This window comes from Mobula birostris, chromosome 11 (assembly GCF_030028105.1).
Source record: "Mobula birostris isolate sMobBir1 chromosome 11, sMobBir1.hap1, whole genome shotgun sequence".
Classification (NCBI taxonomy): domain Eukaryota; kingdom Metazoa; phylum Chordata; class Chondrichthyes; order Myliobatiformes; family Myliobatidae; genus Mobula; species Mobula birostris.
Window position 1 is genome coordinate 62,544,851 of NC_092380.1, and position 27,396 is coordinate 62,572,246.

The 27,396-nt window shown below is 40.6% G+C and overlaps 1 protein-coding gene across 1 annotated transcript; it reads right to left on the reverse strand.

The window, feature by feature from the left end:
* Positions 1-1,947: 1,947 nt before the first annotated feature.
* On the reverse strand, positions 1,948-26,992 carry uevld (UEV and lactate/malate dehyrogenase domains). The gene is made up of 12 exons (XM_072272332.1): positions 26,808-26,992; positions 26,537-26,621; positions 23,992-24,057; positions 21,785-21,948; positions 20,831-20,966; positions 18,180-18,298; positions 15,878-15,983; positions 14,273-14,443; positions 12,786-12,959; positions 11,773-11,866; positions 10,214-10,337; positions 1,948-4,371 (listed from the first exon to the last, which is right to left on the reverse strand). Exons 1-12 carry the CDS (start codon positions 26,847-26,849, stop codon positions 4,207-4,209), a joined length of 1,446 nt encoding a protein of 481 aa, XP_072128433.1. The 5' UTR covers positions 26,850-26,992; the 3' UTR covers positions 1,948-4,206.
* Positions 26,993-27,396: the final 404 nt, after the last annotated feature.

A 27,396-nucleotide genomic window follows, 5' to 3' on the forward strand; every position in this document is an offset into this window, starting at 1 on the left:
ACCAATTAAATTTATCTAAATTGTCTTGAGGCATCTTTCTCACAACCGCACAAGTCTTGCGCTGTGGGCAAATTGAGAATTTACATTGCATTTTCTCATCTAGCTGTACATTATGAACCGCTGGAGCTCAAGTACCAGTTCCTGCAGTACCCCATGAGTTACATATGCCTGCACGATGATGTCACTCTGCAGGAGCAACTTCAGCGAGGAGAGCAGCAAGTTCCTAGCTCGGCAAACTAGCAGAGCAAACCCGACCAGCAATCACGAGTCAATGAGTCAGTCTGTTCCAAAACTTTACGCTGGGCAATTACACCATCTTCTGATCGCTTAGTATCAAAAATGAACTTCTTCCAAAGGAAAGCCATGTTGTGTTTCACCATTTTTTTTGCATTATAAAATTTATTTAATAATATAAACAGGGAAAGATCATGTACGTTCAATTTTCATTTGGAAAGAAGAATTTTATCGTAATATGGTCAGTCTCTCAGAGGAGCCTGCACAAGTTTATTAACTAACCTCTTATTGTGGCACAGTACCAAATCCAGGAGAGCTAGTTCCTTAGTTGACTCCTCAATGTATTAATCTAACAAAAAAAAACTGTAAACTTCAGGAGTTCATCCTGTGCAGTGTTACTGCTAAGCTGGTTTGACCAGATTTCAGTAAATTGAAGTCAACCATGATTCCATGCATCACCAGCTTTCTATTTGATACTGTTACCTATATTAAAACTTAGGGTTGAAAGTCTTGTGGAAACGCCTACCAATATTTTCTGCCCTTCGGTATTCCTTGGTTCCACCCAAACTGATTCGAGGTCTTGATTTTCTGAGCCAATACCCTTCCTCGACATTTCTCTCATTTCATCGTTCACTAACACCATCCCACCTTCCTCTTTAATAGACTTCCCAGCTATCGTTACCATGCCTCTATAAAGTAATTATAGGCAATACAGCTACAATTATTAAATTGCCCACTTTATTATGAATACTTCACTTATTTAGATACAGCATCTTTATAGTTATATTTTTAAACATTTTAGAGACCTTTGCAATTTTTGTCCTATGGTCTTATTTCTCTTATTACAATTTTTCTTACCTGGAACCGGTTTATTACTGCACTCCAGTAATTTGTGTTCTTCTCAGAAACAATTTTATGATATTATCCCACGTGTTCCTCATATAGTCCTTCCTTGTTTCTCTTTAGCACTCTCCATTTCTCTGTCTCACACACCCACCCATCCCAAAAGATCTCTCTCCTCTCAGTGGCAATACCAGGGCCCCACAAACCCTTCCACACCAATCACTGAGCCACACAGTTATCTCTCAGATTCAATTAAATTTGTCTTTGGATGATTATATAAGTTTCTGCTTTTCAGTTTTGTCTGCACATACTCAAATTCCCTCAGCAGAAGCTTTCTCCTTGTCCTACGAGCACTGATACCTAAATGGACTAAGACAACCGTATCCTCCCCTTCCAAGCACTTCTCCAGCTTCAGGAATTTTCACAATAATTGCCCGTCACCCTCAGCGCAGAAGTTCTGATTATGGCACAAGTACCTTCTTAACAATAATCATCATTAATGCCTATCAATCTCTGTCCTGGAAAGGATATATGATTCATTTAAACTCATTCCAGTACAGTCATCTATTATTATTTTCAACTGTCATTTTATGTCTTTTTTTCTTCTGATAATTTGTTCTTTAATTATCTATATTTGTTTTATGTTTTATTTTCTCCTTCTATATATCTATCCTTAAAAATCTGGTGTTATTGGTTTTGACAGTTACCAAAATCCCATCAGTTCTGATATTAGCATTTGAGCTGGAGAGAGAGGGCAAAGGAAATTTTGGTAACTACCGACATAAACCATGAGATACTCTTTTTATTTCAGTACGATCTAGTTGATGCTGCACGGTCTTGCAGGGCACAAAAGCCTGAAATTTTAAACACTTCTGACATTAGCTCTCATTTATTATCTCTTCAGTAATATAAAGAACATTGGAGTCCATTCCATAAATGAATTTGAGACATTGACAATTACATTGGATTGGCCTTCATGATGGTTATTTGTTATATTTTGCAGGTTTAGTGCTTTAGGTATTTGCCCAATCAATTTGATTCCCGTCTGATCATACTGGGACAAAAGGCTTAACAAAATAGTCTGCCGAATCACTTCAAACATTTCTATTTAGGTGCAGTTTGTTGCTTGTCCATCTTCCAGCAATATACTTACATCGTTCCTATTGTTTCAAGTCTCTGTATGCATGTCACTTGAGTCTATCATGTAGGGATATCAAGCATTTAGGAAGGTAAATGGTATGTTGACTTCTATTTTGAAAGAGTTTGACTACGGAAGTAAGGAAGTCTAATTATACATCTGTATAGCGCTTTGGTGGACTGTACTTTGAATGTTGTGCACAACTTGTTCTTGTTACTTATAAAATGAACTTATCATGGAAATAAATTCAGTGAAAGTTCCCAGGAATGGCTAATGTGCCATATACAGAGAGATTAAGTATACTGGGACTGCATTCTTTAGCCATTAGAAGAATAAGAGGAGATGAAATAGAAACTGACAATATTTTTAAAGTGCATAATAGATTAAACGCAGAGAGAAGAGTTCCCTTGGTTAAGGAGTTCAGAACAGAAGGTGCAGTTTGAGAATAATGGGTAGGTTACTTAGAAATGAAATCAGGAGAAATGTCTTCACTCAGAGGAAGGTGAACCTTTGGAATTTTCCATGCACTCTCAGTAGACAGAGACTAAGATTTGACAACATGCTCAAAAGTTGCTTGAAATACAACATCCCTCCATTTCCTGGGACATTCTGGCCCATGACTGTCTAAGGTGGTGAAAGAGAACTGGGGAGGCTATTGAGAATCTCAGTACCATCCATTTAAAGCCTACAGAGGTCCCTGCATAAGCAGCTGGAGCTTATCATCTCCCCAAACTACCCACCTGCTTGCCCCATATGGCACCTCATGACACATCTGCAGTTCTTTAGAGCCCGCAAAACTGACATGGAAGAAATTGCCATCAATCTCAAGCGCCTCCCCAAGAATGAGTTAAAGGGACAAGTTTTGAACAGTCTACAGAACATGTAAGAAAGACAATAATGAGATAACTAGAGAGTCAGTCCTGGGACAATGAGGAGATCCAAAGTAAATCCAAATTAGAAAGCACGCTGAATGAGAGTCAGAAGATAGGTAGGAAGAGGCAGTACAGCAGAACTTTACTCCAACAACTTAGCATGCACCCCAGCACTGTCATTGTGTGGAAATAAGGTAGATGTCCTTTTTTTGTTAAGGATTATGTGCATGACAGGTACAGATAGGTGAGTTCAATAAACACTAGTGTTATGAACATGGGAAGAGTAGGTCAGTGGTGGAAGAGGTGTGAAGAGTACTAGTTTTGGTTGATCTTAATACGGGCAAAATATTAAAATCTGCTGGTCAAACCAAAAGGTATAAAACAGCAAAGGTTGAACATACATCATCTTCACTTCACAATACTTCTGTAGCAGCATGTGGCAAAGTCTTTGTTTCAAATTGGTGTTATGGAGTTTGCCATCTCCCCCAGTTCCAGATTCAGCCTAGTGGATACCAAGGCTGTTTCAGTTGTTGTCCAGGATGAATGTTTGTTTGAAATGCCACTAGACTGAGGCATTACTTGAATACTGCTGTGCTAGGCAGATACATGCAGGGCAAATGTGATCTAGCAGCATCACAGGCATATAGCTGTACACCAGGGTCAGGAGAATGAGGGTGGGGGCATGGGATGGGGAATTAATTTATATATTATTTCTAGAATAAAAGCAATAAAATAACTTTGAAAGCTGATTGCTGACATGTAGGCACATGTGGTGGACATTTTCAACTTGCAAAGTTCAAAATGAAGAAAGTGAGTTGGAGTCTAAGTTAAAGTTAATCTATGCTCCTCAATGACGTTCAGTTAAGGAATGTGGGCCAAGACTTCGGAAGAACTTCATTTTCTGGGACTGTGTAACATGTATCCAACCAGAAAATGCTAATACAGAGCCAAACCATGACTCTTGAGCTTAGCAAGGCTACATGGCAATGATTATATAAAGTGCACTTGGCTGTTGGTAAGTTAAGGATACAGAGTTTCCAGTCGCAGAGTGTATGCTTCCTGGAAACAGTGGAAGAAGATGCAATTTCTTTAGTTATTTACATTTGTCCAAACAGCAGTTCAAATCTTTAGTTGCTGAAGAAAGTTTTGGAGGGTTGCTGCACTGTTCTGTAACTTCTCTTGATCTTCCTCCAATAGATTTGGTGCAGTTACATTGACCACTCCGGCCCTGGTTAGTGTACATGGCAGGCTGAGAAATACTTCCCCACTGATTCCATACCAGCCCTGTGGGAAGAATGCATGTGGAGTTAATCGTCAAAGAGTGATGAAGAAAGCCAATTGCCAAAGTGGGCCAAACTAAGCACTAAGACCTTTCCTTTCTATCTACTCCTGCATGTACGAATATTATCAGAGGATTCCCAACCCGCTGAAAAATAGCTGAAAACTCTCTGGAAGAGTCACTTGGTTATGACAACTACAAACACATGTTATTTCTAATCCCACAAGACATGCTAGTTAATATTAATTATTCGAAACAGAAGAATTCAAAGGACATTCAGACAACAAACATATTGATTTTATCTTCTTTCTACATTTTACTGCCCTTTTATATTTGTAATTCCACCACGCCATTGTAAGCAGTTATCATGGATTTTAAAAACGAATGTGAACCAAGGACCAAAGGCAGCGTCATTTGGAGCCCGTTCCATTGCTCCATTAGATCAACATGGGTCCCCTCACAGTCTGTACATATTGCTCCCAAATTTTTAAATTTTTCATTCAATCAGAGTGAATCCCAAGGGTTTCTACAGGCATATTACGAGCAAAAGAGTAGCAAGTGACAAAATTAGTTCTCGTTGAAATCAGAATCGTCATCTATTCAAGGAGCCGAATGAGATGGGGGAACTTATTTTATCATCTATATTTACCCAGGAGATGGAGGCAGAGTCTATACAAGTGTGGCAAACCAGCAGTGAGATCATGGGCATATAAGGATTACAGAGGAAGAGATGCTTGTTGTCTTGAGGCAAATTAGGGTGGAAAAATCCCCAGGGCCTGACAAGGTCTTCCTTCGGACCTAGTGAGATTCCAGTGCAGAAATTGCAGGGCCCCTGGCAGAGGTATGTGTTTAAAATGTCCTTTGCCACAGGTGAGGCACTGAAGGATTAGAAGATAGCTAATATTGTTCCATTGTTTAATTAAGGCCCTAAGAAGGAGTCGGGAAACTATAGGCCCTTGAGCCTGACATCAATACTGGGTAAATTATTGGAAGGTATTCTAAGGGGCCGGATATATAAGTACTGGGATAGACAGTGACTGATTAAGGATAGACAACAAGATATTTCAGATTTCTAATATCTTTGTGTGCAGGAGAGTTTCCTGATATTTTCATAAATAGCCAAGTTTAGGATAATGAGATAATGACCTCTCACCTCAGTGAAAATAGCCTCAATAATTCCCTTAATTATCTCAATAGATTATATTTAATCCATTAAAATCATCAGAATATAATCCTATGAAATACTATACAGACTCATGCAGTATTCATAATTTTAAAACTCTGAGCACATTCTGACAAATAGGTGTTGCATTCTGTTTGAAGCTTGAGAATTCTTCCTACTTGTGATGTCTATAATTAAACAATGTTCACTTTTCCCTAACTTTCATTGACATCTTATCTTAAAGTCTGACCTGCAAGCAACAATTCAAGGAGAAAAGACCAACTAGCAAAGGAACTACAAGAACCCCCTTGTCATTGCCAGGATTCAAAGGTCCTCATATTCAGAAACAGTTTAAAAATACTAAACATATTTAATTAAATTTCACTTCAAATACATATTTTTAAAAAACATGATCTACTTAAACAAATTCAAACAATTGAAGCAGTCTAAATTTCTTTGGACAACGGCAGCCATTCTCACAGCTGTTCTTATCCAAAGGTATGAGTACAAAAATTGCTACTGCATCTTCCCCTTTGCTTTTCAGCCCCGATGAAGGGTCTCGGCCCAAAGTGTCGACTGTTTATTCATTTCCATAGATGCTGTCTGACCTGCAGAGTTCCTCCCGCATTTTGTGTGCATTGCTGCCTGCATCATTTCCGAGCAACAGATTCTGAACCCTCAGTGATGGGGAACTGTCACGACTTCAGACTCCATGAGGCAAAGCCACGTTAGTCAAAGCCACCATGAATGCCTGCATTCAATCTGTGTCACCTCCAGACACATGGAAATGCTGAAGTATGACATTTAACTGTGGAAATACGAACATCTCACTGCAAGCTGCAAGTTTTCGTTCTGGTTAGCCTCATCCGTATTATCTAGCCGTTTACTCACCTTGGTGTAATCCTCCTTTCTCAAGGTCTTTCTAAACTACACAAACTTGCAAAGCTCTAATCACTCCTTACAGTTCACACTTTCTGCACTGGATCATCTGTGCTTCTCTAATCACTTTCCAATACATCCACCTTCTTCTACTTTTACAACTGTTGTGGAAAAATTTGCTGACGATACTACACATAATCCAGCATAAACCATTGGTATATTCATAAGATCGGCACTATTCTCTTCATGATGAACCTTCATATTTGTTTAACTCGAAGGCTCCCAACCTTTTTAATGCCATGGACCAATACCAGTAAGCAGGGGGTCTGTGCAACTCCTGATTGAATTAAATCACCACATTTAGTCTGCTCAATGAAAACTGTGAACCATTGTTACCTGAGTATACCTTCAGCTGTCTAGACCTGTTTCCACATGTAATACTTTACATCTCCAAATGCTAGAAACAAAAATGGTTGGCGCTAATTATCCATTAAATGCTGCAGGAAACTGCAGATGGATGGTGGTTGAGGGAAAGATTGGGCTTTATTGCTACGCCATCTGAGGCCGAATCAGCAGTTTGTCAAGTGCTTAGAAGCGGTCACCTGGAATCCATAAATCAGCATGACCAGAGGTACTTTCAAGCTGAAGGGTGGGAAGGACACCCAAAAATGCACTGAAGATGAACAGTCAGAGAGGTGAAGGTGTTCACTGAGGGTAAACAGTCAGAGGTGAAGGTGTTCACTGAGGGTGAACAGTCAGAGAAGTGAAGGTGTTCACTGAGGGTGAACACTCAGAGGTGAAGGTGTTCACTGAAGGACAACAGTCAGAGGTGAAGGTGTTCACTGAGGGAGAACAGTCAGAGAAGTGAAGGTGTTCACTGAGGGAGAACAGTCGGTAGTGAAAGCGTTCACTGAAGGTGAACAGTCAGAGAAGTGAAGGTGTTCACAGAGGGAGAACAGTTAGAGAAGTGAAGGTGTTCACCAAGGGAGAACAGTCAGAGGTGAAGGTGTTCACTGAGGGTCAACAGTCAGAGGTGAAGGTGTTCACTGAAGAACAACAGTCAGAGGTGAAGATGTTCACTGAGGGTGAACAGTCAGAGGTGAAGGTGTTCACTGAAGGTGAACAGAGAATTGAAGGTGTTCACTGAGGGTGAACAGTCGGAGGTGAAGGTGTTCACTGAGGGTGAACAGTCAGAGAAGTGAAGGTGTTCACTGAGGGAGAACAGTCGGAAGTGAAAGCGTTCACTGAAGGTGAACAGTCAGAGAAGTGAAGGTGTTCACAGAGGGAGAACAGTTAGAGAAGTGAAGGTGTTCACCAAGGGAGAACAGTCAGAGGTGAAGGTGTTCACTGAGGGTCAACAGTCAGAGGTGAAGGTGTTCACTGAAGAACAACAGTCAGAGGTGAAGATATTCACTGAGGGTGAACAGTCAGAGGTGAAGGTGTTCACTGAAGGTGAACAGAGAATTGAAGGTGTTCACTGAGGGTGAACAGTCGGAGGTGAAGGTGTTCACTGAGGGTGAACAGTCAGAGGTGAAGGTGTTCACTGAAGGTGAACAGAGAAGTGAAGGTGTTCACTGAAGGTGAACAGTCAGATAAGTGAAGGTGTTCTCTGAGGGAGAACAGTCAGAGAAGTGAAGGTGTTCACTGAAGGTGAACAGAGAAGTGAAGGTGTTCACTGAGGGTGAACAGAGAAGTGAAGGTGTTCATTGAGGGAGAACAGTCAGAGAAGTGAAGGTGTTCACTGAGGGTAAACAGTCAGAGGTGAAGGTGTTCACTGAGGGTAAACAGTCAAAGGTGAAGGTGTTCACTGAAGGTGAACTGTCAGAGAAGTGAAGGTGTTCACTGAGGGTGAACAGTCAGAGAAGTGAAGGTGTTCATTTGAGGGAGAACAGTCAGAGAAGTGAAGGTGTTCACTACGGGAGAACAGTCAGAGAAGTGAAGGTGTTCACTGAGGGTGAACAGTCAGAGAAGTGAAGGTGTTCACTGAAGGAGAACAGTCAGAGATGTGAAGGTGTTCACTGAAGGTGAACAGTCAGAGGTGAAGGAGTTCATTGAAGGTGAACAGTCAGAGAAGTGAAGGTGTTCACTGAAGGAGAACAGTCAGAGAAGTGAAGGTGTTCACTGAAGGTGAACAGAGAAGTGAAGGTGTTCACTGAAGGTGAACAAACAGAGAAGTGAAGGTGTTCACTGAGGGAGAACAGTCAGAGAAGTGAAGGTGTTCACTGAGGGAGAACAGTCAGAGAAGTGAAGGTGTTCACTGAGGGAGAACAGTCAGAGAAGTGAAGGTGTTCACTGAGGGAGAACTGTCAAAGAAGTGACGGTGTTCACTGAGGGAGAACAGTCAGAGAAGTGAAGGTGTTCACTGAGGGAGAACAGTCGGAGGTGAAAGCGTTCACTGAAGGTGAACAGAGAAGTGAAGGTGTTCACTGAGGGAGAACAGTCAGAGAAGTGAAGGTGTTCACTGAGGGAGAACAGTCAGAGAAGTGAAGGTGTTCATCGAGGGAGAACAGTCAGAGAAGTGAAGGTGTTCACTGAGGGTAAACAGTCAGAGGTGAAGGTGTTCACTGAGGGTAAACAGTCAGAGGTGAAGGTGTTCACTGAAGGTGAACTGTCAGAGAAGTGAAGGTGTTCACTGAGGGTGAACAGTCAGAGAAGTGAAGGTGTTCATTGAGGGAGAACAGTCAGAGAAGTGAAGGTGTTCACTACGGGAGAACAGTCAGAGAAGTGAAGGTGTTCACTGAGGGTGAACAGTCAGAGAAGTGAAGGTGTTCACTGAAGGAGAACAGTCAGAGATGTGAAGGTGTTCACTGAAGGTGAACAGTCAGAGGTGAAGGAGTTCATTGAAGGTGAACAGTCAGAGAAGTGAAGGTGTTCACTGAAGGAGAACAGTCAGAGAAGTGAAGGTGTTCACTGAAGGTGAACAGAGAAGTGAAGGTGTTCACTGAAGGTGAACAAACAGAGAAGTGAAGGTGTTCACTGAGGGAGAACAGTCAGAGAAGTGAAGGTGTTCACTGAGGGAGAACAGACAGAGAAGTGAAGGTGTTCACTGAGGGAGAACAGTCAGAGAAGTGAAGGTGTTCACTGAGGGAGAACTGTCAAAGAAGTGACGGTGTTCACTGAGGGAGAACAGTCAGAGAAGTGAAGGTGTTCACTGAGGGAGAACAGTCGGAGGTGAAAGCGTTCACTGAAGGTGAACAGAGAAGTGAAGGTGTTCACTGAGGGAGAACAGTCAGAGAAGTGAAGGTGTTCACTGAGGGAGAACAGTCAGAGAAGTGAAGGTGTTCACTGAGGGTGAACACTCAGAGGTGAAGGTGTTCACTGAAGGACAACAGTCAGAGGTGAAGGTGTTCACTGAGGGAGAACAGTCGGAGGTGAAAGCGTTCACTGAAGGTGAACAGTCAGAGAAGTGAAGGTGTTCACTGAGGGAGAACTGTCAGAGAACTGAGGTGTTCATTGAGGGAGAACAGTCAGAGAACTGAAGGTGTTCACTGAGGGAGAACAGTCAGAGAAGTGAAGGTGTTCACTGAGGGTGAACACTCAGAGGTGAAGGTGTTCACTGAAGGACAACAGTCAGAGGTGAAGGTGTTCACTGAGGGAGAACAGTCAGAGAAGTGAAGGTGTTCACTGAGGGAGAACAGTCGGAGGTGAAAGCGTTCACTGAAGGTGAACAGTCAGAGGTGAAGGTGTTCACTGAGGGAGAACTGTCAGAGAAGTGAAGGTGTTCACTGAGGGTGAACGGTCAGAGAAGTGCTCTTCTAATCACCATCACCGGAAGAAAAATTCATTATGGGGTTAACCCAACTCACCTTCACCAGTGTGGAGATGGAATGTGAACGTCCCAGATTTCCCAAGATAGTCTCACTTAAATCAGCCACTGACAATCCAACAGACCAGGATCTGTTACTTTTATCTTTTAATCCTTTAAAAGCCCTAGAATACAAACAAAATATTCAAATCCATCACTGAAATAAAACTGTTGACATGTTTTATACTGGGATGAGGGGATGGATTGCAAATGCTTTTCACACTGGACTGAAAGCTATTGGTGTTTTCAGATGGCCTGTGTGCGTGCTGTAATTGTTATATGTACTGTGGAGAGCATTCTGACAGGTTGCATCACTGTCTGGTATGGGCTGGGGGGCTACTGCACAAGACTGAAGGAAGCCACAGAGGGTTGTAAATTTAGTCGGCTCCATCTTGGGTACTAGTCTACAAAGTACCCAGGACAACTTAAAGGAGTGGTGTCTTAGAAAGGCAGTGTCCATTATTAAGGACATCCAGCACCCAGGGAATGCCCTTTTCTCATTGTTACCATCAGGTAGGAGATACAGAAGCCTGAAAGCACACACTCAGCAACTCAGGAACAGTTTCTTCCCCTCTGCCATCCGATTCCTAAATGGACATTGAACCCGGGAACACTAACTCACTTTTTTAATGTATATTATTTCTGTTTTTTGCATGATTTTTAATCTATTCAATATATGTATGTGTACTGTACTGTAATTGATTTACTTATTTATTATTATTGTTGTTTTATTTTTATGTATTTATTTTTTCTTCTTCTACATTATGTATTGCATTGAACTGCTGCTAAGTTAACAAATTTCACGCCACACGCCAGTGATAATAAAGCTGAGCCCGATCCTTGTGCAACATGACTGATCTTCATCAACCTAATTTCTGAGTTTTGTCTAAACCTTTTTTGCACAAAGAGCTGAGGTTTTATTTCTTCCATTAGTTGTGGGAACATTAATTGAACTTGCTTTCTGCGGAGAGAGGCAAGGGAAAATGTTACCAGGATTCTCACCCCCAATCACAACTTAAAATGCTGCAGGGTTTACGTACAGGCTTAGCTGTGAATCCTCAAGTACAATTCCACAGTGAGTGACCACCTGGCCTGTGAAAATATTGACCTTTGAAGACACAGACAAGTACACTGCAGAAGAATGTCAGAGGATACCAAAATATTTTGGTGTGATTGTCATAGTCATTATTGATCCTGGAGGAAATTGGTTTTCCTTACAGTTGCACCATAAATAATAAATAGTAATAGAAATAGTAATAGTAATACTACTGTTATTAAATAGTAATAGTCATGGAAATAATAACTAGTAATAGAATAGTAATAGCAAAATAGTAATAAATAGTTAAATAGTAATATGTAAATTTTGAAATAAGTGCAGGACCAGCCTATTGGCTCAGGGTGTCTGACTCTCCAAGGGAGGAGTTGTAAAGTTTGATGGCCACAGGCAGGAATGACTTCCTATGACGCTCTGTGCTATATCTCGGAGGAATGAGTCTCTGGCTGAATGTACTCCTGTGCCCCCCCAGATTGCTAGAATTAGCAACGAGCTGGGATTCCTACCTGTTTTCCAGCTGCTTGTATTTGTCATGGTCTGTAAGTACAGCTGGACTGATATGCTGCCCATCATCCCTTTCTGAGCCCTTCCACACCGACACTGAAAATTAAAGGAAAAATCAGACATTTCCAAGAATGATTGAATTCAAATATTTTATTACTCTCCATGTCAAATCAAATATCTCAAAGAGTAATAAATAGTTTATCTTTGAAATGAGTATGCCACACTCCCAAGCAAGCAGAAGAATCCAGAAGAATTCCTAACTCTTTAAATTCCTCAGATAGATGGTCTTCAGTCAACGTCTGAAACAAAGCTCTAATAGGGACCTTTGGATGAGTTTATCAGGATAATCTGTATGGCAAGTCCCTAATTTTTCTAAACTGACGTTGGCCTCTTTTGTTACATGTCCAACTGGGGAAGCAGATCTCATTCCTTCAGTCAGAATTAATATGAATCCAAATTTCAATTGCAAATAAATCCTAAATCAATGTAACAGTCCTATGGTTCACAGCAATCCCATTACAGAATCCAAAATGTAATCAAAAATGTAATCAACCCCATTGATTGAAGTCCAGACCATATTAGCCATGAGCTTGACTGTTGCATTTTACCATTATTAAAGACTACACTAATTCTTAGACATATGGGCAAGGTAATTAGCAGAGCTTCGTCCTGATATCCATTTCACACCAGTTCAACATTACACACTATCGGACATTACATTTGCCTGCATTATTCAATCCATCGATCCTACAACAAATGAAACAGCCTGTCATTTTCATCAAGTCTGGGTCAGACATAACCACTATTTTGTTGTACACAAGGGAAGGCAACTCATGGGCCAATGAGGGAGAAAGGATAGGGCAAAACAGCCTCCAGGATTGTGTTCTGTGACACCAGAACAAGAACAGACAAAGTGACAACAATGACAGAGACATAAGGAACAAAGTATCATTTTACTCCAACTACTTATCATCAACCAGTATGACAACCACACTGCGACACACTGAACAGGTACCTTCATTGTCGCCGTGCTCTCCGATAATCCAGGCCTCCATTCCAGCTGGTGGCATTTTCAAAGATTTACCCAGGATGAACTGGAACCGTCGAGTACCCAGGTTACAGCCAGTCCCAATCACGCGGTGTGGAGAAAAGCCACTCAGCTTCCAGCTCACATACGTCATCACATCAACTGACAATCCAGAAAGGAAATGTTAAGGACCAAAGCAAATGAGACATGTCAATCCAGCTTGTGAACTGTGGATGGTCAGATGGAAAATGCAGTGTGCACCACCAGTCCTGTGAGGTCTCCCATACAACCCCTTATCTCCGACAATAAGATGGACTTTAACCACACCCATCCTTTTCCTAGACAATCCACAATACAAGCTATAACTAACATGAGTCACCTGCACCAACTAATAAACACCAAATAATAAACTATTAGGTGTACTATTATGTGGACTATTCTGTATATGGGGAGAAGATTCAAAAATCAGAGGTGCAAAGGGACGTGGGTGTCCTTGTGCACGGTTGTCTAGAGGTTAACTCGCAGGTTGAGTGGATGGTGAGAAAGGCAAATGCCTTGCTAACATTCACTTTGAGAGGACTAGAATACAAAAGCAGGGATGTAATGCCGAGGCTTTATACGGCATTGGTAGACCCCACAAGACTATTGTGAGCAGTTTTGTCCCTCTTATCTAAGAAAGGATGTGCTGGCACTGGAGAGGGTCCAGAGGAGGTTCATGAGAATGATTACAGGAATAAAAGGGTTAACATATGAGGAGCATCTGATGGCTCTGGGTCTGTGCTCACTGGAGTTTAGACGAATGAGGAAGGATATCATTGAAACCTATCCAGTATTGAAAGGCAACAAGAGAAATTCTGCAGATGCTGGAAATCTAAGCAACACACATGAAATGCTGGAGGAACTCAGCAGGCCAGGCAGCATCTATGGGAAAAAAGCATCCCGCTGAAGGATCTCGGCCCAAAATGTCGATTGTACCTTTTTCCATAGCTGCTGCCTGGCCTGCTGAGCTCCTCCAGCATTTTGTGTGAATATTGAAAGGTCTGGCTAGAGTGGATGTGGAGTGGATGTTTTCTATAGAGGAGGAGTCTAGGACCAGAGGCCACAGCCTCAGACTAGAGAGATGCCCATTTAGAACAAAGATGAGAAGGAATTTCTTTAGCTAGAAGGTAGTGAGTCTATGGAATTCATCGCCACAGGCAGTTCTGGAGTCTAAGTTATTGGGTATATTTAAAGTGGAGGTTGATTGGTCAGGGTGTCAACCATTATGGGACGGAGGCAGGAGAACGGGTTGAAAGGGATAATATATCAGCCATGATAGAATGGCAGATCACTCGATGGGCCAAATAGCCTAATTCTGTTCCTAGGTCTTATGGTGTTATAATGTCCTCTAGTCCAACCACTTTTGCCTTAATGAGCCCTTCTACTGCCTTATAAATCGCCATCCTATCTCCTAATAAAACCAAAGGGCTGCGTACCTGGCTGGGAGGCAATAATGAGAATACAGTTGGGACTGTGTTGTACAATGTTGGGAATTATACTTCTGAACAAATCCACGTTGCTTTGCAATGCTTCCAGGTACGAGTCCTCACCGCCCCAGGTGTTGGCAGTGATTATCACTATGTCTGAGCCTGCTGAATTTGAGTAATCTGGAGGAAGGGGGAGAAAAACAGTCAGTTCAGAGAATGGTTTGGATGGCGCATAGCAGCGTAGCACTATTACAGTGTCATCGATGCTGGTTCAATTCCAGCCACTGTCTCTACATTCTTCCCATAACCGCGTGACTTTCCTCCAGGTGCTCCGGTTTCCTCCCACATTCCAAAGGCGTGCAGGTTAGGAGGTTTACTGCACACATGCGTGGAATTGGGAGGTGTGTGCTTATTGGGCAGAATGGCCTGTTACCGTGCGGAAAAAAAATCACTAGGAAAAAAATCATGAACAGGTGTGTTTCTGCTGGGTCCAAAGGAGCAAACTGAGGTATTACTGTAGAGGTTGCAGAAGGGCAAAAGTTCAAGTTATGTGCAGACATTGTACAATCACTACTGAGAACCTAGCCTCTCTTTACACAGCCTCGTCCTTTACGTCTGCAACCCAAGGTACAAATTATGAGGCACATGCTAGCTATTGGACAGTTATTTTACTAAATCTAAAGTATTATTGGCATTAATGCATAAATTTTATTGGTTATTAACATCTGAAAAATGTATTTTAATTGGTATTTATATATGCAATTGATGGAATTAGAAAGCGTACATGGAATTAGACAATTGCTGCCCAAGAGCGATGGGGATCCTGGAGAGGATTCACTCGCCTCTGCACTGAATGGGCTCTACAGCTATGTACTCACTTTTGGAGACTCTGCAGTTCATGTCCCATGTGTTTTTGTTTACTTTCTTTTTTACTATTTGTGTGATTTGTCCTCTTTTATTGCATGAATTGACTTTATTACTTACATCCTTCATACAAGAGGAGTAAAAATCTTTACGTCTCCGTCTAAATGTGCAATGTGATATGTGGCAGTCTTGGGTGTGCATTTTAGTGAATTCTATTGTGTTCCTTTGTTTCGTAGGTGCCTGCATGAAGGCGAATCTCAACGTTCTATATGATACACATACTTTTGATATATAAATCTGACCTTTAGTGAAAGTTTCAATGGATCAGTATCTGTATAAAAATTGACAAATGTGAGCTGAAGCTTCACAATAGTTTGGTGACAGGGCTGATCTGTTCTTGTCCACAAGTAAAAAAAGTGTGTCTGGGAAACGGGCACAAGCTGTCCAACTCCAGTTAATTAGCAACAACATGACTATAGCCAATGAATTGTCGATGGGAAGCAAATCTCAATAGACCACTACTATAAATTATTAGATTCCAAACGCAATCTTTGCTAGTTTTGAACAATTATGATGGCATTTTGTGAAAAGGAAAATACTCAGGGATTTTGAGACAGAGATTTCAAAGTAAAGAAAAGTATCATTCTGTTAATGTAAACTTGGGATTACATCGTTGCTCCCAAGCTCGTTTGATCAACTAAAAAACAGTCACGTTTTTTCTTCTGGATTTTCCAGTCAGATGACACAAACCTTTGCTGATTTCAACTTTAGGCAGATGAAAGATTTCCATGTCCAATGTTCCACTCTTTACTGTGTTTTCTGTGGTGGGAATAAATACTAATTTTTCCACAATATGCTAAAAAGGAAAAAAAAAACAGATGTGCATGATTTAATTTTTCCGATTTTCAGCCTTCCAATTCTTCACTGGACACAATCACCAGTGTTGGAAATTGTTTAATATTTCATCCATTCTGTATGTTGAAGCCTAGATTGCAAGTTTTAGTTGGCCAATAAACTGAACTGCACTGATCTTGATGTAGTCCTGAGCTGAAATTCACGCGTACATTTTCCAGTCAGAATGACTGGACGGCGTTCCATTTGAGAACCCAACTGATGAGCTTTCAACTTCCTATACACAGATCAAAATCTAACTCCTACAGCTTGAGGCCTTTGCCAGTCTCGGCCACTCATTTTGACCAGTTTCTGGTCTCACTTGTTACCTGTGGCATTACTCCGGCTACCCCATGAACATTTTCAATGTAGTTCAGCAGTTTGAAATTCTTACCAAAACCCTGCAAATGTTGACAAGCTTAGGGAAATCTACCTCACTTCCTAACTTCCAAAATATAACAGAAGAAAATGTTACTGGTACAATTATTTTAATGTGTTGCATGTGTGAGAACTGGCAAGAAGATAATAATCCTTTGCTAATTTTAACTAAATCCAATTATAAGAGCTTAACAACAATTAATCCTCCCTATTCTTGAATCAAAAGTTACAATTTCCAGATTCTTCAAATGAGAAACAAGATACATTAGATTTGTGATCTTTCCCAAACAATACATTCAAACCATACCATACAGAATTTTCTTTTATGTTATGTTTCACCATCTGTGATTGCTTAGTCCCAACATCAATATATCAATAAATAAGGTTTGCCAACACAACTCACAATAAAACTCAGTTAAATTTGGGTACATGACCAAAATTAGTTTGTTCTGAACTATTGTTTTGATCTATGAGTCTACCACAGCATGTTTTTGCATCATCCTTTGATATATGTTCTATCTGTTGTGATTAATAAACTACCAGTCAGGATTGAAGTTTTATCTTCACGGCTGTAATTACTCACAATCTCCTCTGCCTTACTGAAAAAATAAAGAAGGCACATTTGAAAATTATCTAAACTCATCTCTGGCACTACAATAGTAAGAGTAAAATAGCAGGGATTGAGATTATAAACAGAGGAGGGAACCCAAAGGTTAACACAGACCAAGAGTGAATAAGTACTAACAAATTATTGATTAATTGGTAGCTAGTTGCATTATCAATCTCAATACAGAGTCACCATTTAGTCCAGTTCTACCAATTACAAACATGCTCACTATAGCCTGCCACTACCGTTTAATACTGTCAGACTTCAAAGGACATTAAGCTTCGGTTCAGGATATCACTAAGGCTGAGACCAAACCATTATTCAGTGAACAAAAATGATCAAGTAAGTCAGATGATGAGAAATTGGAGTCCAAAATTAAGCTTTAGACACTCAAAGATTGTAGGATGATGGGAAGAGCAAAAGAATTGACAGACTACTGGTAGGGTGGGACTATATTCAGAGGTCATGGGTTAAGGGTGAAAGGTGAAAAGTTTAAGGGAAACATGAGGTGAAACTTCTTCACTCAGAGGGTCGTGAGAGTATGGAATGAGCTGCCAGTACAAGTGACACATGCGAGCTCAATTTCAACATTTAAGAGAAGTTTGGACAGGTACACGGATGGTAGGAGTGTGGAGGACTATGGTCCCAGTGTTGGTTGATGGGAGTAGGCAGTTAAATAGTTTGCATAGACTAGATGAGCCATATGGCCAGTTGCTATGACTCTACTGATGTAATGAGGCAAAATAACAAACCTTGGCTTCAATACTGGGAAGTAAAAAGAAGAAAATTCAGAAGTCATGACCAATTTTCAGTAGATCAGTAAAAGACAGCAATAAAGAAAAGCAAGGGGATAACAAAACATCATCTTGTATAGTCTTTACAGCATTGAGATAGGTCATTCAGCCAATTAGGTCAGGCAGGTGCTCATGCTCCAAAAAAATTTCCACCCATCATTCTTTACCTATCCCATATCTACCCCTCTTTCAAATGTGTGTGCTCATAGAGTTTCTTCTTTCATGTTGCTCTGTGAAATTCACATGGTAGCAATTTTCACATTGTGACCACTCTCTGCCTAATGAAGCTTCTCCAACTCTAAATAAAAAGTATCAGCACAAACGATGTGTTCCAGAACTGGAACTGGATTATACCTGAGAGCAGATATATTAGTTGCTTTACCTTTGCTAGAATGCTCATGGTGCACGCCATTCCCAAGTCACCAGCTCCTAGTACTGTAACTTTGCTGGAGTGCCAGTCAGCAGCTTGCATTTTTGGCTGAGGGCTGACATCAGAAAGACCTGTTTGAGATCAATAAAATTATATCACACAGGCTTACTCTTACATATTAAACTGTTTATTAAAAATGACAATCAACTTCCTTTCCCTATTTTCTTCTCATCTTTCAACAAGGCACTGACAACTATCGAGTGATGAATCCCAAAACACTGACTGATTATTCCCCTCCATAGATGCTGCTCGACCTGCTGAGTTTTTCTAGCATTTGTATGTGTTGCACAAAATATTCCATATCTTCAGAATCTCTTGTTACTGACCAATATCTTTCTTTTTAATTTGTGCAGGTCTTTTGGAATTCTGGAACGTATTGTTCAACCCTAATTGCTTCAAACTGATGAGAGAGTTAGGAATCAACTATTTTAGTGGGTCTGGAGTCACAAACCAGCCGGGCCAGCTAAGGATGGCAGATTTCTTTCTTGGAAGAACAACAGTCAATCAGTTTAGTAATTTTCTTTGTCTTACCAATGCCTATTCTTCATATAGAATTTTGAAAAGAAAGATATATTTTAAAATGTCCCATTTTAACCTGCTTTCTACTTTAGCATCCTCTTGTACAGAACCTTTTTTCTGTTCAACTTTCATATTGTCTGCTGACCTTTCAAAATCTTTATTACCTGCAATGGCAGGTGACCTTCTTGCAGATCTCACTTAACATCTGTACTCAGATTCCTTATTCTTAGTTACTTTAATCAGAATTCAAACTCCCCTTGGTCTCCATTCCATGTTATGCATGAAAACTTCATTGCATCACCTAGATTATCATTTCTGAAGCTTCTGTAAACTAACGCATACATTGAATTCTAAAATAGTCGTAAGTCCTGTTGCCATGACATGAAGCCAGAGACCAAGGTGGTGTAACAGGAACCAAACGGAGTTTGCTCCCATGATCATTTATATCGACTAGGCAGCTCCAGACCTAAGTTTTGCCTACATTCATTGCGAAAGTAAAACCCTTTCTAAAACGTATGTAGTAAAAAACAAGAGATTTACTGTTCATAAACAAATTAGGTCACACTTTTTAAGACAGCAGATCAAAATGCCTAGAGCTGGGTCCCTGCATAAAGTTGACTTGACTATTCAAATCCAGGATCCAGTCAGGAAAAATTGGTCATTCATAATTCTTTGTCAAGGGGCAATGAATAATTAGAATCTTTAATATTCTTTGTTCACCGTCCAAGCAATGTTATGCCCATTAGCAGAAATATCAGCTCTTAGAATGTTAATGGGAGCATTTAGGCATTTGTTGATGGCATTGAGGAACATAACTAAAGTGATATTACAAATTGAATATCTAAGGCTTTTAAGAAGAATATGGAAAGATATTACCATGGAAAATCTTAAGCTTTCAATATTCCAAGTGATGTGCACAATGAAAATTTCAATTACTGGTATTATTGGCTGAGCTAAAAATGGCACCAGAGGGCGACTTCTGCCAGCCCATCACTGAAACAGTTAAATTCTTGCTCCTCAGGATGGCTGGAGTCTTGTCAGGGTCTTTGATCTACAGCAGTCCTCAAACTGTGGTCTGCACAGCACGTGTTCCCATTCAGCCGCATTTTCCATATGTCCAGGTTCAGCCTGCAGTCGGGCGACTTTGGCGTGCAGCCTTGCGTCGCCTCATCGACATGAATTCTCGCTGGTGTTGTGAACTTAAGCAGAGTGGGAGCCGGAACATCAAGACAGCAAGACCAGCTATCGGAGGCCTCTGCACCCAGTGATCAATCGTTCTCTCTCTCTCTCTGTCGATGGTAAGTGAGAGTTTGCAGCAGATTCTTGAGTCAGGGAACTCGAAATAAAAGCTTCGGACTGTGACTGTAACATCAAAACAACGACTAGCTTCCCTCTCGGTGGGAAAGGGTGATACCTGTCTCTCCCTCATTAGTGACCGTGTGAACAGTTAGTTTTTATGTACTATAGATCATGGTCTCTCTTTGGAGGCTTTGCTGTTACTTACAAGGCAGGTGGTGGGAATGCTGATGCTTTATGCTAGAATGGGGAGTGTGGGGGGGGGAAAGGGTTGATGCTACTTGTGTGTTGGAAGAAGCGGGGGCTTCGGGTTTTTACTTTTTTGTCTGTCATTCATTCCTTGGGGTTTTTCTTCTGTTTTGAGGATGTCTGTGAAGAGTAAGAATTTCAAGTTGTATATTGTATACATTCTCTGATATTAAATGGAACCATTGAACCATTGAAATGGCTTGCCAAAACATGGATATCACGGGCTTAAACTAAGAGCAGCAGGATGAGAATTTAACTTTCTCATGCAGAGGTCAGTAAGCATACACAATCCATTGCCCAATAGCTAAGACAGGGGTTCCCAAGCAAGGGTCCATTACCCTTTGGTTAATGGTAAGGCTCCATGGCATGAAAAATATTGAGCTAAGAGGACCTAGATGTTGTAGATAAATTTTAGGATATGGATAAGCATTGTTGAGAAAGAAGTGAAACAATTATAAAAGTCTTGTGATGCATATAGACTAATGAATTCCAATTTCCATATGTTTATACCCAAATGGAAGTTAAAAGAATTGACAAACCTGAAGAAATACTGGAAATAATGGTGTTGGCTTCTGTCAAGGACAGTCCTTCAGCAGAGGACTTCATGTACAAAGGCGTTACTTCCTCAAACTTAGCGATCATTTCATTAAGCAAACCAATGATATTCGTCTTGGGCTAGAATTTGAGAATTCAACGAGTACACATTAAAAAAATACGAAGTAGTTACTTTTCTTTCCTACTGCTCCTTTCTGGATCAGATTACATATTAAGTGTTAGTTAAATAGTAATCAGCAAATCTGTCATAAGGAAAACGGGCAAATTCGTCTGTGCCTGTTAGCCGTCAGTCAATAGATATGAATACTTGGCACAATTCACTATTGGGTAATCAATTTTCTGGACAAACATCAGTTTGCACCCTACCCTATCTAAGGAGCAGCTCAGGTTTTTTCCTGTAGTATAGGTCTTCAGAATGATCGATATGCATAATTGCTGCCAAACCTTAAGTATCAAAATGAACTCTTTGACCACTCAATCTACCTCAGTGTGACTCTTGAACTTTATTTGTCTACCTGCATGGCATTCTTTCTGTAACTGTAACTCTACATTCTGCATTTTGATACTCCTTTTCCTTTCGTTTTACCTCGATGTGCGAATGTTTGGAATATTCTGTAGGGTTGGCATGCAAAACCAAGCTGTTCACTGCTTCTCAGTACATGAGACAAAAATAAGCCAGTTACCAATTACTTGTACACATCCTTAGAGCCTACAGATCAACTGCAATTGCAACCTCCCCTCCAAACCAAACACATTCCCAAACTGCAAGTGGAAATCCCGCACTCTGCCACTAGCACTGAACTCTGACACCTAACTGCATACAGTACACCTGCCTCGCTGGTTTTCATTGACAGGCTCAACTTGAACCTATGTTTCCTGGTTTTACTGCTCCTTCTGGTGATGAACCCAGAATGACACTGGGGATTTTGAGTTCTTACGTGACTCCAGTGCTGCAGGTATGGTAAATAGATGCGTCCTTGCATGTCCACGTGCTTTCCCACACGTATAACCATCTTTGATGTTGGTCTCAGGAAACATAAAGGCGGACCAAATGGATAAGAGTCAAGAATCCATATTCGAATGGGAATATTGTAGGAAGATCCTAGATAATCAAGGAAAGAAAATCACATTTATATCTCCTTAAGGAATTTACACCTCCGCAAAAAAAACTCGCAACCTAAAAATTTTCATAATTATCAAACTAACAATGATACCTGAAATCCAGAATAACAAAGGTGATTCAAATGGAACAAAACTGTAATAATTTCTCATATTAACAATAGTATAATGAAAAAAAAACCTCAGGATAAATAAACTCTTTCAATCCCAAAAATCTATAAAGTCAGAGTCAAGTAATGCTTGGTCTCGGCCATGCAACCAAATGTCCACTGAATTTTGGAATGAGCAGGGACAAATTTTATACAGTACAAAGCTCAGAAATGACTACTAGAGAATTTTTTATTTGTTTCCTATTGACTGTGAGAGACCTGTGGCAACTATTACTTTCATTCAGTTTGCTCTTTTTGTTAATTTCATAGCATTCAGATGGAGAATGGAAATGTTCTTTCAGAGTATCTTTTCTTGATTTGGATACCTTCCTTATAGTTTCACCAATAGTGCACTGTCTGAAGGTTTAGGAGATTGTGTCCGTTATGTCTGTGGCACCTAAAGGTAGCAAGTTGAACCAATCACTATGTTTACATCTTCAAAGAATGTAACAAAGTTTACTATTCATTATTTCAGGTCTTGTGAATCAATAAAAATTATTCACAGTGACAATTATGTTTTACTGAAATGCAATGGAAATGCTGCAGATTTGTTATATTCAAGAGAACATTTAGAGCAAGATAGAATAAGTTGAAATGAAATTGTTTATCATAATCAAGCAACGCAAATTTCAGGAGAATTTTCATCTGATTGAAAATGGATTTTCCACAATAGTATTTCTGGAGGAACTTTATCTCAATCATAAGTTAACTACCAAAATTATGAGGGATATAGGTAAAGTAAATGCAAGGAGACGCTTTTGACTGAGGTTGGGTGAGACTAGAACTAGAGGTCATAGGTTAAGAGTGAAAGGGAACCCCCAAGGATAAATTTGGTACAAGCTGCCTGCAGAAGTAGCCGATGCAGGGTTGACTGGTACATTTAAGAAAAGTTTGGGTAAGTACATGGATGAGAGGGGTATAGAAGGCTGCACATCAATGGCACTTGGCAGAGTAATAGTTAGGCATGGATTAGATGCTGAAGGGCTGTTTCTGTGCTGTAGTGTTATATGACTGCCTTGGGTTTTGGTAGGTAATCAACATTACAAAAACTAAAAGGATGAAGTTGTAATAGCAGCTTAAAAAACACCATCTTGCACTTGAATGATTGATTTGCATTGAAATTATATTAGGCAAAATTAGAGGCTTATCTCATTTCATCTTAACCAGTGTTTTTGAATGTGCTAAATATTATTCAACAGTTCACCTTTTACCAAACAAGAATTTAGGATTTCAATAAAACAGGATGGCCTTTCAGGTTTTTGTATTATAAGCACAAAATACAACAAAAACCTTGAGAGTAGAAAACTAGAAAAAGTAAGAGTTGATACAGATATCTTGCTCTCGATAGGAGAAACAAGAGAGGATGTATTAAGCGAATGGCACACAACTGGTAATACCCATCTTAACGAATACTTTTCCTTTAGCATAATCTACTACACACTTAGTACCAATATCAGATTGTGAAGCTCTAACAATTTTCAGCTGATAGACAAAGGCTCACCTTAGTATTGGGCTTGTGGTTCTGGCAGGGAGGAGAACCTCTATAACTAGCAAGAATAGAGGCAGCATAGTAGTGCAGTGATTAGCACAACGCTTTACAGTACCTGCAGCCCAGGTTCAATTCCCACCACTGCCTGTAAGGAGTTTGTACATTCTCCCCGTGACAGAGTGCGTTTCCTCCGGGTGCTTCAGTTTCCTCCCCAGTCCAAAGACATACCAGTTGGTAGGTTGATTGGTCATTGTAAATTGTCCCGTGATTCGGCCAGGGTTAAATCAGGGGCTGCTGGGCAGCATGGCTCAAAGGACCGGAAGGGCCTATTCCGTGCTGAATAAATAAATAAATAAAATTTCTTTCTCTAATATGGGGAGGGGCTTACCTTGATATCGGATAGGGATGGTTCCAATTATGTTCAACAAATCTTTCTGGGATCCATCAGTGAAAGCTGTAATTTAAACACAAGTCTTTTTTCAATCTGCAAGAAGCTCACAGTTTCCAGAGGAAAAACATTCAGCTGAGAGTGCAGTAACTCATTCTACGCTTTCACCACAAAGCAATGCTTCTTTTTCACAAACACAATGCTCATCTTCTTTCTGAATCTACACCATCTGACTGGCCATAACCATTTACTGCCAAAAATGCAGAGATTATACATGTTGATTATTGTTATCTTGCCTGATGAAACAGTCCTGAGATGTCACATAAGCACTGCTTTCTGTTTTTTTCACATTATCCATAATTGGACAGTCAAGCCAGTTGCTGTAGCACTGTTTAGCAAGGAGGTAAGCCGTGGGATATTGAACCCACCCACCCAGTAACAGCCACTCAACAAAGCTTGTCAAACTGAAAATGGCATATTCATTCTGACTGATTTGTCCATTAACTAATCCTTAGTAACATTTTACCCTGCAGCCTATACATTCCAATTTTGTTTACCAATCTCTTGTCACACCACATTGAAGATCTTCAGTTCAAAGTCACTAATTTGTCCTTTACTAGTCTAGCAGAATCAATAACCCCTTGTGTCACTTTACTGATGAAAAGGCTGGTGGGCCAGTAGTCAGCCACAATGCTTTTCATGCAATGTCATCAGTAGTTGCCATGTAACATTTTTTAAGGCAGAAGCAGGAAATCTGAAATGAAATACAGGAAATGCATTATCTGCAAAATACTTAACATTTCAGGTCTGGAAAACTAGCACACCTTCAGAATGCCGGATTTTCATGGCTCTGAGGACGGGCTGATTCAAGGCCAGTGCTTCTGACTGAAGCACCGTGGGAGCAGCGGCCTTTTTTGGGGCCAACTCTCTGCGCACAGAACTTGGAAAAAGCGACACAACAGACTTTTAACATCATATATCAGCGAGTTGTTTGTTATGTCTCCCCTCTTGCTGTGAAACGGGAACACCTCTTTTTCCCTTATTAGGGAGAGGGAGAACCTGTGGTATGTCAAATTACTGGATGAACGAGTTGTCTTTGGTTCTGCAAGTCTGTGTCTTTATTAATACTTTGCTGCACGCTTGAGTGCTCAGTGGGGCGCCTATGCTTTTTTTTTGCTGGTGGGGGGAGTGGTGTTATTGCCTTGCTGCTGCTTTTGCGTGGGCGGGGGGAGCTGGTGGGGGCTTTGAGGTTCTAACGTTTAACAGTCATTAATTCCTTGGGGCACTCCTCTGTTTTTGTGCATGTTTGCAAAGAAAAAGAATTCCAGGATGTATATTATATATATTTCTCTGATATTAAATGTACCTATTGAAACCTATTGAAACAAGAAACACGCTTCACCAAAACTAGGATATTGTTAACACCCATTCTGATGAAGGGTCTAAAACCTAAAACATTAATGGCATCTTTATATACTGTTTGACTACTGAGTGTTTGCAGAATTTTCAGTTTCTATTGCAAGCCCACAGCCTTTGCTGTGTGTTCTGACATTTCTCGTTATGCAAGGTGAATCCAGTTGGCTGAGGGAAGCCTTCTGCGATGTATCCAATGAGGAAAGAAAGGTGGATCGAGACCCACCTGGCATTTCCAGTTGAAAGTGGTTGCAAGTACTTTAGTCTTGCCTCCTATCTTCCCTTCAACTGAACAAATCATTTATTCAGTATGCTAATCAAAACATTTTAGAATTATAAAGATATGAATATGGCATTAGCTTGAATGGCAAACAGTAATGAGGGAGCTTGAATACTATTTCAATTTTGTAGCCTTTCAATCATCAACAAATATAGTCAATATATATGGGGAAGACAAATGAGCAGTCCTCTTACAGGAACAACCTTGCAGGAAGATGCTATAGGTGACCTTACTAAAATGATACTCATGTCTGGGATGAGGCACAAATTACATTGCAACTGAACAGTCTCTAAATTAGACATTAGTAACTTTTGCAAATGAAGCTGGTATCTGCCATCCAGCATCCCATTGGCACCTAATTAAGGGACATCAGGATCAATCTCCTGGAATTAATATTTGTTGGTTTTGAAACTTTGTTTTCTAATATGTTGAGAAGGTCAAAACTCAGGTAGAGAAGTTGTGTACGTAAGACACAGCAGCCAGAATTACCTGCACATGCCAGAAAACAATTTAATCATAAACATCAGTTGGGTAAGAACGGTGCGTTGTGTTTAGAATTGCACTGCTTAGCATACTAAACGTCTTTATTCTTGTATCAATTCTTCACATCCTTTTCCACCCTAGACAATTAGGTAAAGAACAAAATTTTTCCCTAGTTATCCAAATCTAGAAACTACCGATTAGATTATTCTTGATGGCCATGAACATATTTTTCAAGAAATGACCTATAATAAGACCCCTCCCCTTAGTTAGTTTTTCGTTCCCTCAGCCTGAATGCAGTGGGTGTTAATATCACAAACTTACATAGAACAGAGAATACAATCAGAGGAATGAAACAATTGTAGAGCTTACTGTATGTGTCCAGTGATGACTTAAGATCAGGGAATTTTTGGTGCATATGTTTCAGTTCCTTGATAGTCAGATCCCGGAATTTATACTGAAAAAAGAAATAAGATTCAAGTCGGTGACTGTCGCGCTCTCTCTCTCTCGCTCCCTCCCACTGCCACACAACCAAACACCAGACGCACAAATCACTGTCCGATGTCGGTCGGCCCCAGTGTTTGTCTCTCCCCTGCTTCCTGTACTCTCGGTCGCGCTGGCTCTCCCTGTGGGTCTCTCTCACCTTGCCTAACTGGCTCTTCAGTATCTCTTCATTAAACTCCATGACCTTAACAAGATTTCAAACTATTTTCTATTGCTCTTGCCACTTCCGGCTCCCACTTTTCGTCACGATTAGGTCAACGGAGAGACAAGCTGCGGGCCGGATTGGCGAGGCGGAGCTTGTTCCTGGGACACGCCGAGCCAATCCGTCCATGATACTGTCATCAGAACATGGGCGGGTCTGCCGGCTGTCCGTAAATCATAATACCGGCCAGCCTCCCGCAGATCCACATCCAAGAATCTTCATTGAGCTTCATCTTCAACCAGGAGCCCCGACGGCATGTTTGTCAATAGTTATCTCTTTCTTTGGTGCGGCATTTGAAATATAGCAAACTGAACTGGTTACGAGAGAATGATAATTAGTGCGTTTACTAGATAGAGTTATGTAACCCTCAGGTTACGTTGGCTGCGTAAATCTACGGAAGACAATCTCTGGCCCCACCAAATGTATGAGATTGAGGTGCAAAATCTCCTGTTTGGGTGGATGCTGAGTGATGTGTTACCCAGTACCACGAAATAACAAACATATGCAATTAAACGATTTAGCTTTA